Source organism: Pseudopodoces humilis, chromosome 9 (genome assembly GCF_049639895.1).
Source record: "Pseudopodoces humilis isolate 2021_Gansu_Grassland_sample_001 chromosome 9, ASM4963989v1, whole genome shotgun sequence".
Lineage (NCBI taxonomy): Eukaryota > Metazoa > Chordata > Aves > Passeriformes > Paridae > Pseudopodoces > Pseudopodoces humilis.
In genome coordinates this window covers 15096109-15121621 of record NC_142208.1, presented here as the reverse complement: position 1 = coordinate 15121621, position 25513 = coordinate 15096109, and the positions used below count along the sequence as shown (strand labels likewise).

At 41.3% G+C, this 25513-nt stretch overlaps 1 protein-coding gene across 7 annotated transcripts in view; it reads left to right on the top strand.

The window, feature by feature from the left end:
* The first annotated feature begins 1605 nt into the window (after nt 1–1605).
* KAT6B (lysine acetyltransferase 6B) overlaps nt 1606–25513 on the top strand; it is a 121979-nt gene continuing 98071 nt past the window's right edge. For 2 of the 7 annotated variants that reach the window (XM_014250286.2, XM_014250285.2), the window contains exons 1-2: nt 13885–14129; nt 21348–22244. In XM_014250286.2, the coding sequence (XP_014105761.2) occupies nt 21624–22244 (621 nt within the window). In that variant the 5' untranslated portion in view covers nt 13885–14129; nt 21348–21623. Of the gene's footprint in view, nt 1799–13873; nt 14130–14362; nt 14521–15899; nt 15947–21347; nt 22245–25513 lie in introns of those variants that run through there. The other 5 variants (XM_005520515.3, XM_088059314.1, XM_088059316.1 and 2 more) reach the window with 5 other exon arrangements.

Genomic DNA, 25513 nt, shown 5'->3' with positions numbered 1-25513 from the left:
CGGCCGAGGGAGGGATGAGTGCTTCAACCGGGCTCTTGCTTTATATACCAGAGGTTCTGCCTAAATTCCAGGGCACGACAGATGCCTAAAGGCCTCTCCCACACTGGTGTCTCTGTCAGAGCTGCTGTTTGAAGGGATATGGGGAGTCTCTCGCTCAGACTCGGAGAAAGGTGCGTCTACACTGCAGCCAAACAAGACCCAGCCTGAATCTGGCTGGAGAAACGATCTTGGAGCCGTAGGATCTCTCCCCCGTCCCCTAAATCACTTATGTAGATAAAGTGTTGAACACAAGTGTTGCAGAAGCAGAGAGAAATTATTCGTGTTATGACTCTTCTCAACTTACTTAGAGAATAAAACTGTGATCTTTAACTTGTTACTGCACGTTTTGCTGGTAATCTGCTTTGTTTAGACTGTTTACATTATTTTAATAGCCTATATATAAACCATATATCATTGCACCAAAAATGTGTGTGCATATGCATGTATGAGCACGTCTCTACAATTTTATAGAGATAGTAAGTCATTTGGTTTTACATGTAAAAGTTGTCTTCTTATGTAGTGCCAGCTTTTCAAGGTCCTGGCTAAAAGCAATTGTATTAATTTAGGAATAAGATTGCATTAGACTTATGGGAAAATTCTAAGACAAAAATTCAAAGTACAGCATAGAATTGAAAATATAAGATACAGTTTGCCTTCTTCTGCCCATTTCAAAACCTATAAAATGGAAAAAAATTGAAACCTAAGAACAACAACAACAACAAACAAACAAAACCAAAACAAAAAAACCAAATGAACAAACACCAAACTTGGTGAAAGGCAAAAATTAAATCAGCAGTTAGTAGGGGAGGAAAAAAACTTCTTCCAGGCTCCCTTTCTACGGGAAAGCATACATCAAGGGTTGAAGTGAAAGAGAATAGGAATATTTGGCTGGAGTTCAGGCCAGTTCTAATAATGATTCTTTCAAAAGATTATTTGAATTCATATAGCTGAAAATATTTGCCAGACTTTTTCCATGTGAAATGTTATGAATCAAAAGGCAATGCATATTGTAAAAAGTCCTGAAAGTATTATATAGATGAATTTTCCACTGAGCATCCAAAATCCTGGAAATATCACATACCCTTTAATTCACCCTTGCTAGCACCTTCCATGTAGTATTGCCTTCATGGGAGCTGCTCACAAACTCAGATATTTGCAGTGACATTTTTGTGCGTGGCAAACTCTTGCAAAATGTAAGGTTTTCTTTTCCCTGGCAGTGCAATATGCAAATACATTCCACTGATGCAAAACTGAGCCCACTTAGTGCAGCTTATCATACTGAAATAGCCTCATCAGTGCAAACACCCAGCATCCTCTTACCCGGGCTGTAATAAGATCTCAATGACATATACACGGGTTTGTAGGATCAGATTATTATTTGTGTAACATTAAAGTCCTGCTCTATCTGGCAGGCCAATATATGGCACTCCTCATGACGTTTAGTTACCAAGAAAACTTGAAGACACAGTGCGTCTCTCTGGGAGAGCATTAACAGCCCTGACCAGTCTCAGCTGAAGCATCCCCACCAGCCCAGCCCAGCCCTGCCCCAGAGCCCCATTCCAGCTCAGCCCTGGGCTCTGTAGCAGGAGCTCAGCTGCAGCCAGACCTGTTCCTGGCCATGGGATTTGTTTTGCCAGGCTTCAGCCCACACCAGCTCTGCAGCTTGGCCTTGGCTTTGGCCCTGCCAAGGATCACCAGACCCAACACAGATCCTGCCGGGCCTGACCTCGGACCTACCTCATCACCACAGACTTGCCTGGTGAGTTTGAATTTTGGTTAAAGTATCGGGGTTTGCCCTTCCCTGCTCCCTTGCTGCCGGTCCTGGGATACACTTTGGCTTTTGGGATGCAGGGAGCAGCTGACCCTAGCTGCTCCCTGATACGGTACCAGCCTCTCATTACGTGTGCTCAGCAACAAGAGAGTGAAACTAAGGGACGAGTTACAAGCTCAAAAAACCTTGTTAATAAAGGAATCTGTCTCAACACCCTTGCCACCATTAGGATGGGCCATGTGAAGGATTTTTTCTAGTGTGTCTCAGATTCTGCTTCAGCAGTATGAAATATAGATCATTAATTAATTAGAAACAATTCAGTTGCATGATCATAAGATTGTTTTTCTTTCCATGAATGGATGTAACTCATCTGTCTCTGTCACAAGTGCTCATATTTGTCTCTAGGGAGGCTTAACTCTGTCTAGCCATGGGAAATAATAATCCTGCTTTCTTTAAAACAGCCGTGGGGCCGCTCATGTGACAGAAGCCTTGTACCTAGAACAGTGACAGGCTGCTGCTGCCCAGCTGTGCACCACGGGACCAGGGTGGGCAGAAGCAGAAGCACAGGCTGGGGGCCTGAGGATCCTGCTAGCTCCAGCTCTTACTGAGTCCTTCTGATGCCCCTCAGTTGAGCTGCACATCACACACAGCCTCCCTTCTTGCTGAACTAGCAATGACTGCTCTGCTGTATTGTAATTCTTTATAAGAGAAGACTGACTTTTGTTGCTGGCAGACACCTGTCAGTCCTGAAGTATGTGCATAGTGGAGTGCAAATTTTCTGGACTTGTGCTAAAGAAACCTTTATCAGGGGATTCTGGTAGGTAGTGGTGCTTCTTGGTGTGTGCAGGGAATTATTTTTTATTCCTTCATTGCATATTTTGTGAACTATCACATCTTTTGATCTTAAAAAAAAATGCTCTACTAAGCTTCATCAGTTCATAAAGCAATGTTGAAAAATATAAGATGCTCCTGAAATCAATTGTTGCTTAAATCCACATGTATTTTGAAATGTCTAAAAGCTTCTTTCTCCACAACCTGGAAAAGATGAATTTAAAAACCAAACAAACACATACCCCTGAAGCTCCCCCAAGGTCAACATGTAGTCATTCAACTCAAGCAGTCAGTCCTGCCTGTAAAGAACTACACACTTTAATATTGCTAGACTCATAATGGAGATCACAGTGGTGTCAGTTCTCAAATCAAAGAGAAATAAAGGTTCATGTTTCTGTCCCAAGAGAAAGCAACTGGATTTGAAGGGTTGTCAGTCTAGAAGTTTCAAACACAAACATGTACATGTGCCTGCAAAGCCTGTCTTCTGGATGTATGAATTACCTTTCTCTAGACAGGATAGTATAGCATAAAACCCCCTCAATGGCAGTCTCTGGCACTACTGAATGTGGTGGAGTTTGTTCAAATCTTTTGGTTAAAAACTATTTAAAAACAGAAAGGAAAGTGGCTACAGGTTGTTTAATTGGTTACTAGTGAGGAATATGGCAATTGCTTACCCAAAATAACCATTTGTAGTAAACACTAAGAAGAACTTATTTAGGACTATTATTAAGGTTGCAATGGCTTGAAACACATTAGAGAGAGAGAGATTTAGATGGAACATCAAGAAAAAATACCAGACAACTGCTAGGTGTGTTCTCTATGAAATGTTGGAAATGTATTGAGGGAACCTCATGTCACTTTAAGGTAGCTCACTGAGGAAAGGACACAAATTAGTTACACATTTGTTCTGGAATTTCATTTACACATCATCTTTAATTTTAAGCTCTAAAGAACACATTTTAAGGAGAGGTCCTGATGAAAGAAATTAAATTCACCAATTTAATTTTCCTCATTGAGATCTATGTTCTCTGTTTCTTCTCTATGACCCTATACTTGGAGCACTTACAGAACTAAATCATCAACCCAAAACAAGTCACTTCTTTCTTCCTACCTTCTCTCAAAAAGGAAGGAAAAAAATCAGAGAAATCATGAAGAGATTTTTTAACTAGATAAAATCAAGGAAATTTCAAACTGAAGTAGGTTCTTCTGTTTAAACAGTAGTTAATACTGTTACTGATTAGAATCACAGTAGTGCCTAGATGTCTTAGCTGAGATGAGTGGGGGGGTATAATGTCACTTTCTTTATACTCTAGATCAAAAAGACAGCCAAAGGAGGTATTACTGTCTCTGTATGTTAGAAGATGAAACTCAGGGAGGTTAAGTGACTGCCTTACTTTTAGGCAGCCTGTAACAAAGACAGAAAATGAAGCCAAAGCTTCTGGGTTTCAGTTTGGTGCTTTATTCCAAACTCTTTCCCTCTGCCAGGGAGCTAGGGCTCCCTGTTAGGGTAGGACTCCAGAAAGGTTTGCTGTACACCAGTACATTTCTGCCTGTGTGAAGCAGGAACTACAGTGCTTGGATCAGGCAGGCTTTGTGGCATGAATTGGAGCCAGTTAACGTGGCTGGCTGCTGGGTTAATTCTTTATGAAATGAGATTGTTGTTCATGTGTGTCATGCAACTGCACTCAAGAGACCTGATTTTGATTGCTTGCATTACCAGCTGGGAAGTCAGAAGTTTGTAATTTTAGAAGCAAAAGGAGAAATGTAATTTCCTGGACTTATAGATGATTTTTTTAAAAGCAATTACCCAATGTCTATAGAGTCAACATGTAAACTCAGTGTTAATTCTTTTCTAAGAGGTTAATTGTTATAAGAAAGAAGCTCATATGCAGCAATTGAAATTGGGTGGGTTCATCACTTTATTCAGAACCCCACTCCCAAGCTGAACATCTTCTCTCTAATAATCCTCAGCATTTATACAGACAGGAGCATTTTTGAGCTTTATCAAGAGGCAGACTAATATCTTTCCTATTTTACAAACAAGGAGACTGTGGCAAGGAGCTTTTGGCATGTACATACAATGCTGTGCCTTTAAAACTCAAAGGATCCTGCTGCCCACTATTGTATTTCATCTCTTCACCCATATTATTTCCCATTAGACTATTTGTCTCTGATAGCTTGGGATAGTGGTAGCTTTGCAGCCAAGGAAAGATTGAAAAGAAATAAGAGAAGTGAAACTCTGAAAGAAACAAAGGACTAGTAGGCTTATTTACTGTCCTTTCTGAAATACAGACATTCCTTTTTCCTGGATCTAGTAAGAATGGAATTATTTTTCTTATATTCCTGAATATCCTTGATTTACAGATAACTCTTCTACTCTACTTATGTTTTAATTTTAACCAAACTTCAGTCTTGAATTAAAAAGTAAACTTTTGCTAATAAAAGCATAAAGTTCATCGTGAGTACTCATTCTTTAATAGGCTGCCTGAATTAATAAAGAGAATTTCTAGTTTACCATTTAAATGATATTTTAAATTCTACCACACCCAATTCTCAGTATAAGGAGACCTCTAGTATAATAGATAATTTGATAATATCTTAAAAAAAATCCAAACAGGCCAACAGGCCCCAAAATAGAAAATGCATATGTCCAATGCAAATAATTTCCCACTTGCTTATTCACTTTTAGTACTAATTGAAAGGTCTCCTATGCATCTTGGCATTTGCAATGATAACACTTGTGAGAAAGTTAGTTTTATGATGTAATGTGGGAATTTATTACATATATTTGTAGATTCCTTTTCTGTTAAGTAATTCAGCATTTGCTTTCTTTTTGATTCTTTTATGTATCCCTTGCTTCCCAGAAAGAGCACTGGGGCCACAGATGAGCTCTTTATTTAACTTCAAATTATTTTAATTCAGTCCAGAGTTTCCAAAGATTAATTATTTGGTGTGCTCTACTTCAGATTGCTTAATTTGCAGGAAATTAACATTCAGCATTACTTGGAAGTGAAGGAAAACGAACAGATCATTTATAACAGCCTGTCATTAATACCATGCACATATTTTTCTATTCCCAATGACTGGGATTTTAAATTAGCCATACAAAATTCAGCCCAAACATACAAACACTTAAGGTATGGTAGTCAGCTCCTCATTTTTTGTAAGATTTGGGATTATTCCCTGAAGCAGGTGTGTAAATTCATAAATGCACACATGAGTATCTAAATACCCCCACAAAAAACTTCAAGATTATTCAGTTGCAGTTACACATCATGTTCAGTCCACAGCAAAGCTGAGAGTTGACTGAGGTTCCTGGTACCCACCTTTTCTCCCCAGACTGTCTGTTCAGGCATAATTACATCTGTAATCGCTCCCTGAGCCGATACAGTTTAGCTTATACACTTTTAATGGCAGGTCATTTCTAGCACGTCTGAAAAGTTCTTTGCACCTTCTGTGGGGCTGTTTGTGTGTGGGTGACAATCCGGGGGATGACTCACTGGATGCAAGTTAAGCATCCAGCTCCTGTCGAAAAACAATAAGAGCTGATTAACTCCCAGCTGAGCTTTTGAAAATATCCAACTTTGCTCTTAGGCCACCCTTCAGCTGAAGATAATGCATTGAGAATGCTACTAGTTGCAGTGGAGCAGAATATTCATCTTAGTTATTAGCTCAGGCAGCATGATATCTCACTTAGCAGCAATAAGCTGTGCTAAAAAAAAAATAAAAAAAAATCTGGCAGCCCAGAATTAACAGAGTGGGTGAAATACTGTGAGGAGCGAGAGAGGCAGTGGTGGATGTTATGGAAAGACACAGGGTCTGATTATCCAGGCGTTGAGAGGGATGGGGGAAAAAAAGAGGGGATGTTCTGCAGCTTAATTAATGGAAAGAGGCTTGTGCATCTGACAGCAGCCCCTCTGCAAGGTGAATTCTTTCATAAAGAGCCTCATTCATGAGTTGCCAAGACATCCACAACCTATTCTTGAATTCACACAAAAATTAAAAGAAAAACAACTGACTGGCTAATTTAGCGACTTGCAGGATGCAGCTGGTGCTACTGTTTTCACAAAAAAAAAAAAGAGGCCTTTTCCCTTCCACCTCCTAACCATTCCAGTCTTCCTCCCCACCCCCAGCTATTTTGTATCCTGCTGCACCAGTGAGGAGTGTGACAACTCCTGACTTAGCTGGCACTGTGGGATATCGAATAACAAAGGGGAATAATATCAGGATAACAGAAGGGATCTGGCCAGTGCTAGGGAAACGAGCTCACTGCTTGCCCAGGTCCTGCCATCAGCTGAGAAGTAGAACTTCCCTTTTTTTTATTTTAATTTTTTTTTTTAATTGAATAAACAAAGGGTTTCATTATGCTGGATAATGCAACTGGCACCTTGATAAATTAGCAGCTACCTCTCCTGTGTAGTCCTGAGGAGACAGTTTGTGTAGTTCTATGCATACGAAGAAGACACTTCTTTCCAACGTTTTCTTTCAACGTTTTCCACTTTCTTCTTTCAACGTTTTCAATACTGATATGTTATTACCTTAGTTCTTCCTAGCTTCTACTTCACATTTTCATATTACCTGACACAGAAAAACAAGTCTCTCCTGCCCTCCAAATCCCTTTTCACTCAGATTTTCCTTCCCAAAGGATATTTCATACAAAATCCTTCTGTGCATGACTATAATTTTAACAACCAGAGTTAGTCAGCTTGGAAGCCCTAATACAAGCAAGCCAGTGGTGATTTTTAAGGGAGCATTGAGCAGATCTAAAGGTTCCTGAAAGGGTATTTGAAATGATGTGGTGTGTTGCCACCTGACTCTGACAGGCCTTCTAGTCTAGCTAACAGAGCTTGAGTTGCTGCAGTACCGGCAGCTATGGGAAGTGACTGAAATAAATTGTTTGTGCAGTCAGAGCTTTATTTAGCAAAGAAACCTCACAACTAATGCTGCCAACAAAGAAAGTAAAGAAAACATCATACAGACACCACTAAAAATCCAGCTGGAGATAACACTGTGGTCCTTGACACCAGTCAAACTCCTCTTGGTTCAAGCTGCAAAAAGAAAAGACTAGAGTGGATTTTGCTCAATTTCCAAACATTGCAGAGCAGACTTAAGGTTTTTCTAAGCCTGGGCTCAGCAATTTCAGAGCTGTTTTGCCACGTTGATGATGATGATAATAATAATAATAATAATAATAATAGTTGTTGGTTGTTGTTGTTGTTATTATTGTTACTATTATTACTTCCCACCCATAGTGAGAATGTTGGTGTGCCAGGAGATGCTAAACAGAAGTTCAAAAGCAAAGAACTCCAACCAGCTTTGCAGTAGGGGTTTTCACTGTCCACTGACTTTGAAAAGTGGTCATTGTGCCCATCAGTCACATTTCTTAGAACTCTGGTGCTGTTGTACACCAAGAGTTGGGTATCAGCAGGAGTTGCCAAATTGTGTGGCTGGTAGCAGCCTCTCTGGTCATTACTATTTCTGGTCATTACTATTTCTTATTAATAGGATTTTTAAAAATATATAGCGGAAACTGAATGAGAATAGGATTAACAAGAATATGGTCAAGCTTTCTCCTACCTTATTCTCTCCATGTTTCTTGGCAATCTTTGATCAATAAAAAATTGCAACAACTACAGATCTGGAAATTTTCCCCTGGCTAAAACTGAACTATAATATAGTACACCCATATCATAACTGGAAGTTGTGAGGATTCTTTCCATTACATTAAGGACTGTCAGAATCCTTTTGCAGCTCAAAGTAACTTCATTTAGCAAAACTGCCTTTGCTGTCTCTTTTATTGATTCTAAGTACTGAGGATGGCCCTCTTTTCATCTGAAGGGCTTAGCAAGTGTGCTACTTGCCTTTTTGGAGACGCTTCCCCCCTTCTCCCTCCCCCCCTGCTTGTCCAGTTGGATCTGCAAAAAGTTATGTAAGTCATGTTCATTAAAACAAAGACCAAGAGAATATTCCAGCAGTATGGAGAACACAATGAGCTGTAGGGAAGCTATGAAAGGGACTTGGTGTGAACCTTAAAATGAATCCCCCCTCTCATAAAGTGACAACCCAATATCCCCAAAGGGAACAGCAGGAGGGAAACCTAAACCTGTCGACAAAGTCAACCGGTAATGATTGGAGAGTTAATTACTTTAAAGCTCACAAAGACAAGCTGAGGTGTTAAAATGGCCCCTGCAAACATCAGCATCCTCCCCTTTCACCAGACTAACTAAACGCAGCAGGACAGTAGCAAGAAGGACCTGAGCAGCCCCTGGTTATGGCAGTTTTCACTACCTCTGAGTGAACTGATCTTTACTAATTTTCAATTTCATGCTTTATCTCATCAGCAGCCCTCACAAAGTATTACTGTAAATGTGTATAAAAACACAAGGCTGCATCAAGTTCAGTGGTGCTGGTTGGTACAGAGTCCAGCAATATGTCTGGCCCCTCCTCTTGGGATTCAGCCTCAAAAACACCACTCTTGCACTCAGCAGCAAAATGCTTCCTGTCATATCAGTGCCTTTTACGTGGCTAAAGGAGAAACTTAAATCCAGTACAGCTATAACTAACAATTTACTGTGGAGCCTAGGTGCTAATCCTTTTTTCTCCAGCAAATTTGTTTTGAGTCACATTTTATATTAAGATTCCATTTGTGAGGTTTAACACCAGATTAGCAGGTGTTTCAATGTAAAGAATAGAGGTTAAACACATTGGTAGGCTGTTTCAGACTATGATGAGCTATTGTTGTAAAAAACCCTATTGACCCATTGGACCCATAACAATTGATTGCCATTTATTAAAACATCTATTAAGCACTTACTAATTCTTTATTATGCTTAAATAGAACCTCCACATCAAGTACTGTGAGATATTGTGTATATGAAAGACTATCTTATAGACATTGTCATGTATAAGAGCCACCTGGTTTTTTCTTTCTTTGCTTTTAGCCTTCTCCTTTGCACTCCCAAATTCTATTCATTTGCTTCTTTAACACGTAGCATAGTTAATGCAGCAAAAAGACATGTTCCTGCTAAGGTCTCAAATGTATGTTAAAAGGCCAGCAGTTCCTTCTCCACGACTAGCACAGGACCCCTGAAACTGGATCTCTTGTGGCCAGAGTAGAGCCCTCAATACTCAGGTGCCCAGATTTTTCCTGAGGCCAGCATCCTCTTCTAACCACTTTGCTTTATGCTTTGTACATCTCTGGTTGGAGAACAAGAAAAATAATACTCACCTAAGAAGGCTCTTACAGGAACTAATTCATTAAGGATTGTAAAGTACTTTGATATAGCAGTGTGGTATATTTGCCAGAGTAGAAAGGAACATGTGGGATTTATTATAAACAGTCACTGTCTCCATCCCTGTGGGATGACAGCTGATCTACCACAAACACTTATTTCCAAATTACAGTATTATGCCAATTACAACTCCTGAGTTGAAACTGCTATAGCATTTACCTTATAATCTGCTAGTTTCAGGAATTAAAAAGCACCCAAATCAGTAAAATGGCAGCATGAGACTATTTTACACTATTATTCAATTTTATTAAATGTAATAGATGAGACATCAAATGATCAGAAAATATGCCCACAGGTTAGTCACTTTGTGTGTACATAAATATATGAGTGTATATATTAATATAATCTATAGTGCTTAAGTTGGGCAGTGATGCTCTGTTGTGTGCAGCAATGCATATACTCATACATAAACCAAGAAGCATTCTGCTTGTGTTCAGAGGAGTAGACTTAGTTTCATGGATTAATCTTTCAGATTAAATTAAAATATAAAAGGCTAAAAGGCTGAGGAAAAAAAAAATCACAAATTAAAAAAAAAAAAATGGCTATTTTAGTCCAGAAGGAATATGAGGTTGAAGGTTAGGGTTGCAGGGAAGCTGCTGGCAGGTGAGCTAAGCAGAGGAGGTGGTGCAGGTAAGGAGTTTATGCATTCTCATAGGCAGGGACATGCTTGGGATGACTGTAGAGGCTGGGACAAAACTCACTGCACTCTTAGGATGACTTTTCTCCCCTGGGTCACTTCTTTCAACAGCATATGGCAGGGGATGCAATTTCCAGGTGACTGTAGTCATATATATGGTTATGTGTGGTAATAATAGAAGGAACATCCTGGCTTGGTTAAAGTCATAGGATGTTTTGCCAGACTTTGACGGGGGCCAAGATTTTACCCTCCAGCAGCTCCAAAGATAAATAGGGATCTGTCACTATACCAACATGGACAACTACATAATTGTTTCTAAATATGTAACAGCCCCACTAGTTCTAATGGAACTGCATCAGTGATTAAAGCCCTCACAGGGAAATTCTTAATATGGCAGTAATTTCATGCACAAGAATTTTCTTACTGATTTCAAGCAAGTGTTCAAACTCTAATTTGGTGTTCTCTTTTGTACACTGATGAATTTGTTCTGCACATGTCTGGGCTTCATTTAAGCAGTAGTCTCCAGCATGTTTTACACCACAGCCATACATACAACAATTTTCAGATTTTGATTTTTGAGAACTGAATTTAACTCATACCATGCAGAGCCCTTCTTGCTTTCTCTCACTTGTGATCCAAAAATAGCAGCGTTAATGCATTTTCAGAATAATTTTAAGGACTTTTGAGGAGAAGCATATGCTTACTATATACTCTACAATATAGATGTGCAATCGTATATATTTTTCCATGGGGGGAGTGTGTGGGGTGAAAATCCTGTAAATAAGATTATTTAAAATATAGTAAAAGCAAAGACACTAATAGAACAAAGTGAAATGGACCAAAGTACTTCTTTCTACAAGAATTCATGGGAAAGTTATTTTGACTTTAGATACTCTTCTCTAATATTAAGGACATTTTTTAACAGGTGAAATGGGTGTATTCAATGTATAAGTGATTAGACACCTGTTACTCCTTGGGGGAATTAGTTGTACTTCATCAGTTTGTAGGAGTTATAGGAGAGAAATCCCGCAAAGTCTGCCCATAAAAGACATACTAAAGTGCAAATTTTATTGCTTGTACTTACTTCCTTGATGGGCTTATTACTTTTCCATAGATATTTTAATATAGGCTTGAGGGTGTTTTCATACAATAAACCAAAAATATTTCTTATCTAGATGACAAACCAAAATGCACACAACATATTAGACATCCTCAGTTAGATCCCAGGCATTCCAGGTACTTAGGTTTCTCTGTGTAACATGCACTGTCTCAAACTAAGCTGCGCTAAATTGCCATGATGTAGCTCTTTTGAAGTTATAATTTTGGAAAATAGAATAATTTACAGTGACAGTAGATCTAAGTTTGCTGGACGATGAGTCATGTATAAAGAGGTTCACATGCTTAACTTCACCATTTACATAATATCAGGTACACCTGTAAATGTCAAGATCCATACGAGTCTCTCTACAAACAAAAGGTTCTTGAATATGTTAAAAACTGTAACACAACACCCAATGACATATTATCCTATGAAATTTATTTTTAGGAAAAGAGTTAAATTGAGAAGAAAGAATGGAATTATTTAAACCAGAGACTTTTATGATTTTTCTCTGTGCTATTACTTATGTCTTCATGACACACTCATAATTTCAAAATGGCCAAACAGATTATCAAATTTTCTCCAGTGTTTTGTTTCCTGAACTGGGATATGGCCATGCCAAGTTTCAGTTTCAAGAAATTATTTTTATGTTTTTACCATTAACCAAGTTGTAAATTTCCCGGAAAAAAAAAAAAAAGAAGTTTCTGATGGAAATATTGACACAACATTCAGAATAGTGTTGCAAATGTGACGCACAAATTGTGCTGAAGTGATTTATAATGTTTCCAATAATTTTAGAACTATTTTAAATCACTGCCAGGTCCTGCATAATACATGAACCTTGACGGATTCTCCAACAAGTATTAGGTCACTACACATTTCAATTTCCCTCTTTATGTTTAAAAGGCTGCATCTCGCAGTTAAAAGACTAAAACCTCAGTCAATGGTTATGGTGTGATAGATACATGCTGGAATATTATTTTCACCCGGTAGCTTTCTGTAAGTAGGTCATACAATTTTACAGTGCTGTGAAACATCACCAAAGAGCTTCCTTACACAATATCTCCAGCAACTGACTCTGAAAAAAGTTGCAGTAAACCTTAATTTTTTTTTTTTTTTTATTATGGAAACTTTGTTTCCTTACTAGACTACATGCAGTACATTATCTAGGGAGGACCTTCATGATTTATTGTAGAAGGTCATTTTCCACCCACTCTTAAGGAGATTTTTTTAGAATTTTACTTTTATATTTTCTTCTTCAAGACCAGATATTTTTAGAAAACTTTGCAGACAAGCACCTAACACAACATGTCATCCACAAGATGTGGAAAAGAGGCTGTTGAGGAGAGTCCTGGAACAGTCATGTTTCAAGTTTGGGAAGATGGGGAATATCTAGTTGTGCCTGCTTGAGTGGATGCTCAGGTAGGTCGACTGTCTTTCTATCCCTTGTGTGGTACCCTATGGGACGTACCCCATGGTATTTTTTGTCATGCCACGGTGAAAAGTGATGTTTGGGTGAAAAGTGCTGTTTGCTGGCCATAGGTGAGAAAACCATCACAAGGAGTATTAAAACCCAGGAACAGGACTCGATGGTTCTGATGGGTCCCTTCCAACTCAGCATATTCTGTGATTTCTGAAAACTTCACCATGGTGAGAGGCCTTTGGCAGCACCGGTCAAGGCAGCGTGGAGAAAACCGAGCTTTAAGTCCGTGCGTGTTATCACTTTGTTCTTTAAAATGTATTCCTCGTAACATCTCGTTACATGTACAAACTCATTGGGAGGACAACATCTGTGATTTGTTCACGCTGCTTCCACTCCTCAGACTAATGACGGTAGGCTCAAGCACAGCCCTCTTCCCCGGCCCGGGGGAGTGTTCAAGGCCCAAAGGCTGCCTGAGGGGTGCTTCCATCGAGGCACTTCCAATCGCCCCAAATAGGACGGGAAACCCAGCGCGACCCCCCGAGGGCGGCTGAGGGCCCCCGGGAGGCACCGGTGGCCACCACTTCCCCGCAGCCGCCTTCCCGCCCAGGGACGCGCCGCCCCCCAAACTTTATCGCCTTTCCCCCTTTCTCCCACCCCCCCCTTTTTTTTTTTCTTTTCTTTTTTTTTTTTTTTTTTAGGGAGAAAAGGTGGGGGGAGCCCAATTTCCCACTTGCCAACAGCAGATAAAAAAAGTGGGGAGGGACCTCTTCTGTCACAGCCTATGTAGATTAACCTTTCAATTAGCTGTTATCAGGTCCTGTGTCTTAGCACCAGTCCTCGCAATCTGCGTCCGCCCGCACCGGGGAGGCTGGAGGTCTGGGGTGGGTTTCTGTTTTAATTTCTAAATTAATGATAATTGCTCGCGTGGCTCCCCTCCCCCGCCGAGAGCCGAACGCGTGTGTCTGATCTGCCCGTCCACCTTTTAGTATTTTGGAGTGAGAAGAGGAGCCCCGCGGAGGAGGAGGAGGGGAGACAAGGTATTCTCTCTGTATTCATCTTCTTTTTTCCCCTCTCGCGGAGGGGCTTAGGGAAGGTAACTGGTGCAATCAATCCGCTGGCTGGGGATTCCCTCCACCCCCTCCCCGGTTCGTCTGGCTCTCCTGGCTGGGTCTCTTCAGTGTGTATGTGTTTGGGGAAGGGGGTGGGGGGAGGCTGTGTTGTTGTTGTGTTCCTGGCTCTGCTTGCAGCCAGGAGAGAGAGCGAGCGGGCGAGCGAGAGACAGAGCGGAGAGAGCGAGCGAGCGAGAGAGAGAGAGGAGCCGCGATCGCGTTTCAGGGGCAGCACATTCCGCAGGAACCGCTGCTGCAGAAACACACACGGGCAGAGAAAGGAGGTCATTGCAAGCAAAGGGGGGAACCTGCATCGGAGGTTAGATTCCCAGGAGTTTATGCGGGGGATAATAGGGAGCATGCGATGGGGTTTGTTTTGCATTGGGTGACAGGCTGCAATTTGCCATAATAACCCTCTTTCCCTCTCCTCTCCCAGTGCAGGGGGCTTGTCACTAGGCTGGGTACTTTTTTTCCTTTAGCGTCGGAGGCTGATGCACGTGTTTGCAGACACTTGCGCTGGGTAAATGCATTGCAACGCTCTGCGTTTTGCAGGGGAGGGGGAGCAGCAGCAGGAGGTGATGGCTGGGTTGGATGGGGTGGGGAGAGGGGGAATGGAGTGGCGGAGGGAAGCAGGGGATGGCTGAGGTTTTTGTGTTGCATGTTCCCACCCTGTCTTTCTGAGGCGGCAATTGTTCCTTCGCAGACGGGGTGACAGAGAAGTCCCTGTGCTTCGCATGGCGAAACTTGCAGGGACCTGCATGTGGCTGCAGAGCTGGGAGTCATTGTCGTCGTCCCCGTTCCCACCCCCTCCTCCCTCCCTCGGCGGTGCGGGGTGTGTGTGTGCGCGATAAGCGGCTGCCAGTGCCAGGCACCTTGGGAGGGTTATGCTGGGAGCATGCTGTTCCATCTCGCCCGCCCGGGCGAGTGCCAGGCTCCGAGGCACGCGCGTGACGCTCAATATTTAAGGCTGCTCATTAGTGTGTGTCGCGCGCCCGCCCGCCCTGCCGAGCTGGTTCATGCGGCTTCGCCGGTGTCTCGGCAGCGCTCGCGCTCCCGAACAAACTTCGGGAGGGAGCGGGTGGGGCGTCGGCGGGGGGGTGGGGGGGTGGGGGCTGCCGGACGGGCGGCAGCGGCAGCCAACGGGAGGGCGGGATTGTGAGAAGTCCCGCCCCCGCTCGCCGCGGATGGCCAATCGCGAGCGCCCGGGGCCCAGAGGCGAGGCGGGGGGGGGGGCGGGGCGCGAGAGTGTGTGGCGGCGGCGGCGGCCAGTGTCAGCCGCCGGCCCCGCCCCCTCCCGCGGGTGGGCGGTGCCGATCGCGCAGGAAAGGGGCGCGCCGCTTGATTGACGGGCGGAGCCCGCCAATGGGAGCGCCGGTCCGGTTGCCGGGCGGGCCGGGGCCGGTGTGGGCGGGTGACGGACAGCGCCCCCCGGCCCGTGAGCGCGCAGCGGCGTGCGCGGCGCGGACCAATGGCGGGCGGCGGTGGGCGGGGCGCGGGGTAGGTAAGGTTTTAATGAGCCTCCATTGGGCTGTAATCAGTGTCATGTCGGATTCACGTTAAGTACAACAGGGCGAGACAAAATGGCGGCGTAGGTGCGCCGAGCCGCGCGCGGCGGCAGCGGGGCGGCCGCGGGCAGCGCGGAGCGGGGCAGGCGGCCCGGCGCGGCCCGGCGGCGGGAGCGGCGGAAGAGCCGGCAGCAGGGGGAGCCGCTGCGGCGCCCGGAGGAGGCTCCTCCCCCCGCGGAGGTGAGTGGTACCGGGGGGGCTCACCTGCCTCCCGCGGGGGACGCGCGGCCGCCGCCCCCGGCCCCGCCCGGCGCCCCGCGGTGCGGGTGCGCGCACGGCCCCGTCCCCTTGGGCTGCCCCGGCCGCGGGTTGCCGTGCCCCGGGGCGCAGAGCCTGCGGGCTGGGGGTTCCTGCCTCGGGAATGGCAAATCCCGGCGCAGGGCGGGCAGGGCGCGGAGCCAGCCCCGGCTCGGCCCCTGTCAAATGCAACAATGCCTTGGCCCGAGGTTCTAGGCGTTGCACATCTCCCTGGCTGGGTTAGTACTGCAAAAACCTTAAGTAAGTTGGGGAGGGGAGTAGTCCAGCCTGGCAGTGCCACGTTTTGGAAGTGATGTTAGCATTGTGTGTTCTTTGCCCGGACCTCACCTCTCGTACTCTTGACACTGAGCCTTGAAAATAACCCCCTCTGGCATGAGCAGATGGATTCCCACCCCTGCAGTTGAAAACCACTATCCCGAGAAGAAATGTTTTCAGTGGAACCCTTTTTCCAGGTGAACTCTTGGCAGTGAATATTACCTTTCCATATTTCCTGCTGTTCTTTAGTACTGCATTTTCAAGTGCTCAGAACTTCCACAGGAGAAGGTTGGAAAGGTGAATTTGGGTGATTTTGCTGGTGTCATGTTGTGCTGGTGCTGTTTGGTGGCGCTTGCTGCTGTCATGTTGTGAAATGATTTTAAGCATATGATCTCAAAGAAGCTTGTGGGGTATCTCCGGGCACAAGCACTTCCATCAGTTCGGTTACATGTGCCACTCTTCTTTCCACACCCCCCAAGTCTTTGGTGTCGCTTTAAAGTTACTGTAGTGTCTGCACATCTGTCTTGTTAAAGAATGTAGATGTGACATTGCCCTTTCTTGCTATTATTGGAAACCGTATGTTGTGTAAAGAATAATACAATAGCGGGCTTCATGACCTGAGTAATTTTAAAAGGGATATGCATGATGGGAGAGTCCTTACCACGATCTGCTTTCTCTTCGTCTCGTTGTAGGTCCATGTATTTTGCAATAGCAAAACAACTATCTTGTCTGTTTTGCATCATTATTTGAGATAGGGGTAGAATACAGAGTTGATTAGCTACAGCATTCTGAATAATGGCTTGGAGCAAAGAAAAATGTCAAAAATGGAATGCAATGGCAGTCTTCTCTTCTTCCTCCTCCTCTGCTGCAATCCTTACCTGACCCTGATGCTGCAGCAGAGAGCTGGCCTGCTGCTGCTTCTCCTGACTGCGTGCAGAGCAGGTAGGAGGGAGCAGAATGAGATTGTGCTTCACAGGTCACCGGCAGGTTGCACAAGTTGCTGTCACCTCCCCCAGATGCGTTCTCTTCTCCCCTCTTTCTTTTAGTTTCTGTTTTCTATAGCTGTGTTAAGCTCAGTTTTTAAAAGTTTAACTGCATTTACATTTATGAAAGCCAAAGCAAACTTTTAATTATTTTTTTTTAAAAAACCCCTTTGGATTCTATGTTGTGATATTTGTATAGTAGCTTTTAGTTTTGGTTCTGGAGAGAAGCATAGCTTTTTTTGTTGCTGTTGGCTACACAGCTTGTTTTCACAATCTGGATCACTTGGAAGCAATTCCAGGTACTAGTTCAGTCTAAAAACAACCTTATTAGAGGATTATAGGATTACTGATGACACCTGAAATTGAAGTGTTCAGTCACTGCCTTCTTTAATTATAATCAGCTGTGCAATAGGTGTGTGCCTTTATAAAGGCATATTTGCATTCATTCTAAATCCCAAGCTGAAATTTTGCAACTTCTTTGTATTTATCTGATAATTTATTACGTAGGTAAAGGGACAAGCCTTGACTAGAGATGGTTTTCTTGTGTTTTGGAGGTAATGGGTTATACTTTACCCTTCTGTTCTGCAATTCTTCAGTGGCAGACTTGTTAATAGATTTTGTCAGTAACACAGTACAGTCAAACTTTCTCAAATGCTTTTATTTTCAAAATAAGATACCAGAGAGTGTAGAAGCTGAAATATGACAAATTACATAGAAAAAAAACGTTGTGGCTGTTGCTATAAAACTTTGGAAGTTGTCCTGTGCATTTAACAGTATGGAAAATCTGTTTTGTGATTGAATGAGTGCTGCTGAGGGCTTGATTAAAAGTTAGTTAATTACAAGGGGAGGAAGATTAATAAATAGACATGAGTGCCTAAATAGACTAATTTATAATCACTGCTTTAAAATGGTATTTCCTCAAAATCTATTTGGGTAATCATCACACTTTTTATATTAAATGATGTATGACCACCTATTTGTACTTTTAGTAGAATTGCTTTCTAAACTTAGAAACCTGAATGTAACTTTGTATTTCTGAGTGTCCTTTTATGTTGAATCTTGAATGATTGTTTCTGAAGCAATTTGTTTTGTCTTTACCTAATCATGCTGCGTGTGTGTGTATTTTTGTATTGCCAATCTCGGGTCAATCGGTCTTGGTGTCTGAAAGATCTCCTTAATTTATAGCTCCAGGATCACTCACCCGAGTTGATTTGCTGGGAAAGACGTTTGTTAGTAATAAGTCATTCCGACTGTAGAGTGTGGTAGACCTTGGCATAGCAGTCATGGAGGTCAGGGGGCTGCACTTCAAGTTCACGTGCACTCCAACTGCCAGGGTAAGAGATGCTCTAAGTTGTGGCAAAAGAATTGAAAATTATTGGTTGGATGCACTTTGTATGGTTCCCTAAGGCAGAATGAACTTGGATGCTGTTGGAAGGTGTGTATGTAAGAGGTCTCGATTTTTCCTCCTGAGATATCCTGTCCAGTGTGTTGGAAATGGTTTCTGCTGATCCACTCCACTGGTGATTTAGTAGGTGCTAGCATGCGGGAGGTTGTATTACACGTAAGGAGTTTTAAGTAAATAAGTAAAAATGTAGTTCTGAATGTATATGGCTGTGAAATTCCTGTACCAAGCAGTAGACTTTATATGAAGATACAGGTTTATGCTAACCTTTTGCCACAGTCATTGGCCAATAAAAATTCCTGTAACCCACATGTTATAGCATTTAAACTGAAATGTTCATCAGTGTCCAGGAGCTTGGAACAGACCCTGTACTGTGTGTTCTGGAATTTAATGGAAGTGATGTGGTTGCCTGTATGAAATTTAATACATCAATACCGCAGTAGATGTAAAACTCATACAAGTATGTCTGACTCAGCAAATGCAGTGTTCAGCATTTAATTAAGTTGTAACTATCTTAATGAAGACTTACAGTGGAACAGCCTAACTAAATAACTTTAAAAGTCGCTTTCTAGGAATCTGGGGCTTTATATGTAGCTACGGAGAACTTCCAAATCTATAGGAAGAGTGTATGAAATAGTCTAAATGTGAGTGATCCTCCACTATATATAAGGTTCTGCTTTGCTGTGTTATTGTATTTTCAGTGTCAGATTTGTGCAAGAATTTGTAGGATTTATAATACCATGGAAACTCTTCCCTTCCCTATATTTGTCTGCATTTTGTAGCTACAGTGTTGTTTTGGAATTATCTGAAAACAGTGAGTATAAACAATTCTGTTCGGGAAAGAATGGCTTTTGCTAGCTGGAGTAAATAAAAAAGGTCTGTTTACCGAACAAGTTATTGTTTGCTTACTGATACTTGAAATACACAGAACTGTTATCAAACACAGTTTCCATGAGTAAGGTCTGGAAGCAAGAAACAGGATCCAATCTGTGTAGATCAATAGGGTTCAGTATGTGAGCCAGTTATGCGTTCAGGCCCTGCATTTGCATCAGGAATGTGTCTTTTTCAGTCTGGCAGTTACTTTAATTTTCATATTTATAAATCTGAAGTTGTTTAAGCTTTGATCAGGTTTGAGAAGGACAGATTCATAAAAAGAATTGATTAATATTGACTATTTGGGTACTGAAAAATTTTATACTTACCAGTAACCAGCTGTTCTTTTCTTACTAATACTGTTGTGTAGGTATAATAATGTATGAACCATGACCTGGAATTTATATTTAAAGACATTTTTGAGGGTAGAAGAAGAAAAAGGTATAGGACCAAAAGTATGTGTTGTTATACTCTTTGTCTTTGTAGTTGCAGAAGAATCTTTTTAAGAAGTTGAAAATAATTCAGATTACTGTATCAGTTCAGGGTTTTTTCTAGTTATAATTTACTCAAGTTTTTGAACATTATTTAAATGCAGGATGGCTATAATAAATGAATAAAAAATGAGGTCTGGGACTTGTGTAATCATAGATGATTTTGTTATTTGTAGGTTTCTTGCCATAGCTTTATAAAGGTACTTGCATATTAACTAATTTTAAATTTTTGCTGTGAAACAGGTGAATCTTCTACTTTACAATATAACCCATATATTGAGAATGAAATTTTTTTCTCCTGTTTTTTGTTTTCCTTTGATTTGAAGTAATTATGCAATTCTGTTAATGCCTTCAAAAGTTCTCACAATTCATGGTAGAAAGAACTAATACTTCAGATATATTTGTTTATTCATTATGCAACTCCTGTCTAAGTTTAATTTGTGAGACTTTTAGATTGTTTTATTTTTTTATATATGTTCCCAGAATGAATAAACTCCTCATCAAGATGTTCTTTCAGGTTTCTTAAATGAGTGTTTGTAGCCACTGAATTTTCTATTGGAGTGATGTATTCCATAATAAGTAAAAAAAAATAAATTCTTAAACTGTGAGTCAATAAAACATTTTTCAATGTGACCTCTTTATACGTCTTTGTGCTGACAACCTAATTATGTGAAAATGCCTCCTGTTACTTTGTTTTCATTTCTGCTCCTAACGGTTTGTATCAAAAATGCCTCTGTGCTGCCCTCCTTAATATTGGAAGGGCTTTTGTGATGCCTTTTGGTTTTGTCGGGTACCTAAATACTAATGAAGGATGTAATACTTATAACTTGGTTCTGATATTTTTGGTTTTGGTTTTTGAGTTGTGTAATCAACATGACAGGGCACTTAGAGACAGGCTGGTTTAAGAATTGGCGATGGTTACTATTTATCTTTCATTGGTTGGGGTTTGGTTTTCTGTTTTTTTGGGTTTTCTAGTGCATGTATAATCCATGCAGAGAAGATTTGTAGGCAGTTTGTTTTAGAGAGTGTTTTCAGATCCCTGACTGAATGGAAATTGCCCAACAGGTCAGTAGTAGGTTAAGTGTTGGGGTGGTAGAATTTAGAAAAACTAAAGCCACTGACTGTTATGAGAAGCAGAAGGATTTTATGATGGCTTGTTTGATGTTGGGTGGGAACTGACAAATGTTTCATATAATATCGCAAATTTTCTTTATACTGCAACATCTATAGTATGAATGTATGTCTGAATTTGTTTTTAATTTTTAATACTTCAGCATTAACTGTATTCTCTCCCTGCCTCTTGTTTTTTCTTTTTAAAGGTTGCAACAAACTTTCTTTTAAGGCGGTACCAGTGGCATCGCATATGAACCCCTTCTACGTTTCAGTAACAGTAACATAATTGGAAAGTTTCAGTCGGCAGGTATTTCTCTGCTTTTTCTGGCTCCTCAGGGTGGATATTTTTGACATGTGTCCAAGCAGTGTGTGGAATCCTTTCATTTGTGTTTGAGGTGTGAACAACCTCTGAAAGATCTGCTAAAAGGATAAGGAGGAACCTCTATGGGTAACTCTTGGCTGGAAACAATTACTGGTCAACCATGGTAAAACTTGCCAACCCTCTTTATACGGAGTGGATTCTGGAAGCTATACAAAAAGTTAAAAAGCAAAAGCAAAGGCCTTCTGAAGAGAGAATATGTCATGCTGTTTGTGCTTCCCATGGATTAGATAAGAAGACTGTTTCAGAACAGTTGGAACTTAGCGTTCAAGATGGTTCTATTCTTAAAGTCACTAACAAAGGTCTTGCATCTTACAAGGACCCAGATAATCCTGGACGGTTTTCATGTGTTAAACCTGGCACTATTCCTAAATCTGTTAAGGGATCTAGAGGAGCTTGTAATGAGCTTCGTAATGTGGATTGGAATAAACTCTTGAGAAGAGCAATTGAAGGGCTTCAAGAACCTAATGGCTCCTCCCTGAAAAACATAGAGAAGTATTTGAGAAGTCAAAATGACCTAGCAAGTATTTTCAACAATCCTGCCTTTCAGCAGAGGTTGCGGCTGGGGGCCAAACGTGCTGTGAACAATGGGAGGTTACTGAAGGATGGTCCTCAGTATAGAGTGAATTATGGCAGTTTGGAAAGCAAAGGAGCTCCAAAATACTCCAGCACCTTCCCAGCTTCCCTTCCACCTGTCAGCCTATTACCCCATGAAAAAGACCAGGTAAGTCTGAAAAATGAGAGCTATTGTGGTAATGAAAAGCTATTCTTGTTATCCTTTGTTTATTTACCGAATACAAAAGTAATGATTCTTCTCGTGCTTTATTTACCCATTTAAATGTTTGAGTGGGGATGCATGTCCCAAATCTATGCAGAATCAGTTCTGGTAAATGAATTTTACTTGGCTTCCTATGTCCTTCCGTTCTGTACTGGATAGTTTGCTTTGTGAATTTTAAATAGATGAACAGAGCAGCAGGGGAGAGTACAGCTGTATGCTCTGTTGTAGGTGTGAGATTGTTCTGTCTTGCCTGACAGACTGGTGTGGTTGAAATCTGCAGTATGATTTGACTGTGGCCTTTTACATTCATCTTCTGCCAGGATATACTGATTTTCTTGTGGTTTGATGGCCTGAGATGCCACTGGTAGGACTCATGATGTTTAAGGCAGTTGGAATTATTATTTTTTAATGATATTTGTATGTGGATAGTGAGCTTTAAAATGATAATTAATAGAGACTAGAATTGATGTAAATATTCTAGGAACAGAAGTGAAGGTGTTAGAGTGACAATTTGAGCTAAACTGCAGGATCCTCCTTCTGTTTTACTTTTGTTGCACTCCCTACAGGGGTTTATTTTTGCTATTACTTGAGTCTTGTTTTGAAGTTAATTGTTCACAGAGTTTCAGCCTTGAGGGAGAAAGGGCTATCAATTAGTTTTTTGTTTATGAAAGGATAGTGTCAAAGACATGTCTGCAGGCAGTCTTTGATCATTTCGCATTTAGTATGGTGAAGTGTGTTTGGAATTTCCAGTGTACTTGGGGGAAAGAAAGTTACCTGTTGTAGTAAAATTGGCTTACTTAAAATATTTGTAAGTTGATGGTTTGGTTCTCTCTTTGTTTTTGTTTTTCTCTTCTGGCTGGCCTAGTTTGATGGCAGTTGTTTTAGACATGGAGTAGTTCAGACAGCTTTGCTATTGTAGAGCTGCTACCAGTGTCTCCTAGAAGCTGCATGATGCTTTTCAGTGGTCTTTTTCCTTTGATGGTGAGATGCTGGAGGGTGCAGAGTAGAAAATGTTTGTGTTGGAATTATTTTGTGAGGTCTTCAGGAACAGTTTGGGGAACTGTCAGAGGTGAGTAGTTGAAGCTTCATTACTGTGAGCTTCTCTAAATATACGTTAAATACGATTGCATTTATATATGGATATCTATTTCTGTCAATTGGACTTCTCGGGTATTTGAGGCATGCATGGAGCTTCATGCTCTATAATCAGAATGGAAATTCAGAAGTGCTGCATACTGTGCAATTACTAGTGTAGCTGTACACTATAAACGTTTAATTACTTGTAGTGATAAAGCTGTCTAAGTACTTTGAGTTTCTACTGTAATGACATGAAAAATTTGAGGGCTGGAGTACTGAGCAACCCAAGTAACATGAATTTTGTGAAAACAAAAATCTCGCATATTAACTTACCTACTGGGACTGGCAGCCTTTGCAAGGAATGTTGGTTGGGTCATGGTGCTGAAAAAGCCATTACTGCCATACTAAAATACTGGTATAAGGATAAATCTGTCTTCTAGAAGTTAGCCAAACAAATCTGTTCTCTAGCAAGTGCTTTGGCAAGAAATAAGCTTTCATTTGGGTGCCTCAAAATTAGCAGTGTGACTTGCGTGTTTAAAAACTGGCATACGGTTTTTCCTGACAAAAATAGTTTTGATGTGAGGTTGGTGAATCAGTAGTTCCATGTTAGTGTAGTGTACTGCTTAGTTGTGCTAAGTTACTGAGGTTACTGAGCAAATATATAGAGACTTGTTTTAAATACGGGATTTTTACTGTTCTTCACTGTGTGTGGCTTTAAATTCTTCGAGGACGTTTCTGAAAGTAAGTGTACTTAAGTTGTCCATGTTACTGGGATGTGACTACATCTTCATTTGAAATTGATGTTAATTCATGTATAAGCAGGATGACATTGCAAGAAAACTGTTAGGCTATTTTTATTGGAAGCATTTAAGTGACAGTACGGGGCACATCAAGATTATTTATTGAAATTAATACAGTAAAGGTATCCAACTGGCATCTCTTGGGAATGGCTAATGTTTGACAAGGTTGGCGTATTTTAAAGTTACTTTGGCTCTTTCTATGGCTAGCACAAGTAAGAGATAATTTTTGTTGGGATGGCTAATTTTATATATTTGTTTTGTTTTTTTTTTTTTTTCTAATACTAGAGGTGACATTCTAGTATGTCTTTTATTGACTTTTATGGAGGAAAAGAACAAATGTAGGGATGCACAGAAATCTGTTTTGATGACTGTGGAAATTTGAGTAATTTTGATTATTTTTCTTTCTTTAATTCATAATTAACATCTCATGAGGATGTGACATAGAAGTCCTTTAGAGATGTCTCTTTGTCAATCTGAACATTCACACTCATAGTACCAAATGCAGACTCTGAACCTTTCTTCCTGAGTGAGTGAAAGGTGATCAAAAGAGATACAATATGGCCTGTGTGGGGCAAGATGGTTGCGTTTTGTGTGGGTTGTTAGTGGCTTGTTTGGGGGTTTTTTGGTTGTTTGGTTTTGGGATTTCTGTTTTTGTTTGCTCACTTCAATCACCCACCTGAAGCGTCTGAGTATGTAGTGCACTGAGAAGATGAATACTGTTGAAATGCAGTGTCAATGAATTTAGTTTTGCAGACCTGGAGCCTTGACTATGTGACAGGAGTGTTGAGTGGTTTGCATTCTATGAAATACTTGGTATAGGAAGCTGGGAGTGCTAAACATTTGTCTTAGTGGTGATGATATGGAGATGCTTTTCTTGTCCCTATTAGCTGGGTGGTCCAATTCAGCTAGATACAGTTCTCTTGCTTCATTATCTCCATTTAGTTACAGCAATACAGCAACCATGTTTCCTCCCGTTATCCGTAGGCCTGCAAGAAAACGTTTGTGTAAAAATGGTGTTTCAAGTGTTATCCTGCCTCTTCTGGATTTGGGGAAAGTTGTATCAACTCTTGAATTGCAGCAAGAGAAAACATGCAGTGCAGCTCTTTAAATCTTCCCTTACTCAATCCTTTTCCATTCCCTAGTGTGTGTCGAGGGTTGCTTTTCCATCTCTGAATGGAGATGCAAGTACAAGGTTCATGGAAAGAGATCCTGTTGGAAGGTCAGTAGCTTTAGACAGCTGTATGGTGTCTAGGTGGTATATTGTAAGTATTATGAGTAGTATATATTATATAAAGGACTTTTCAGTTATCTGAAGTATTCTGGTGGTTACATTGAGGC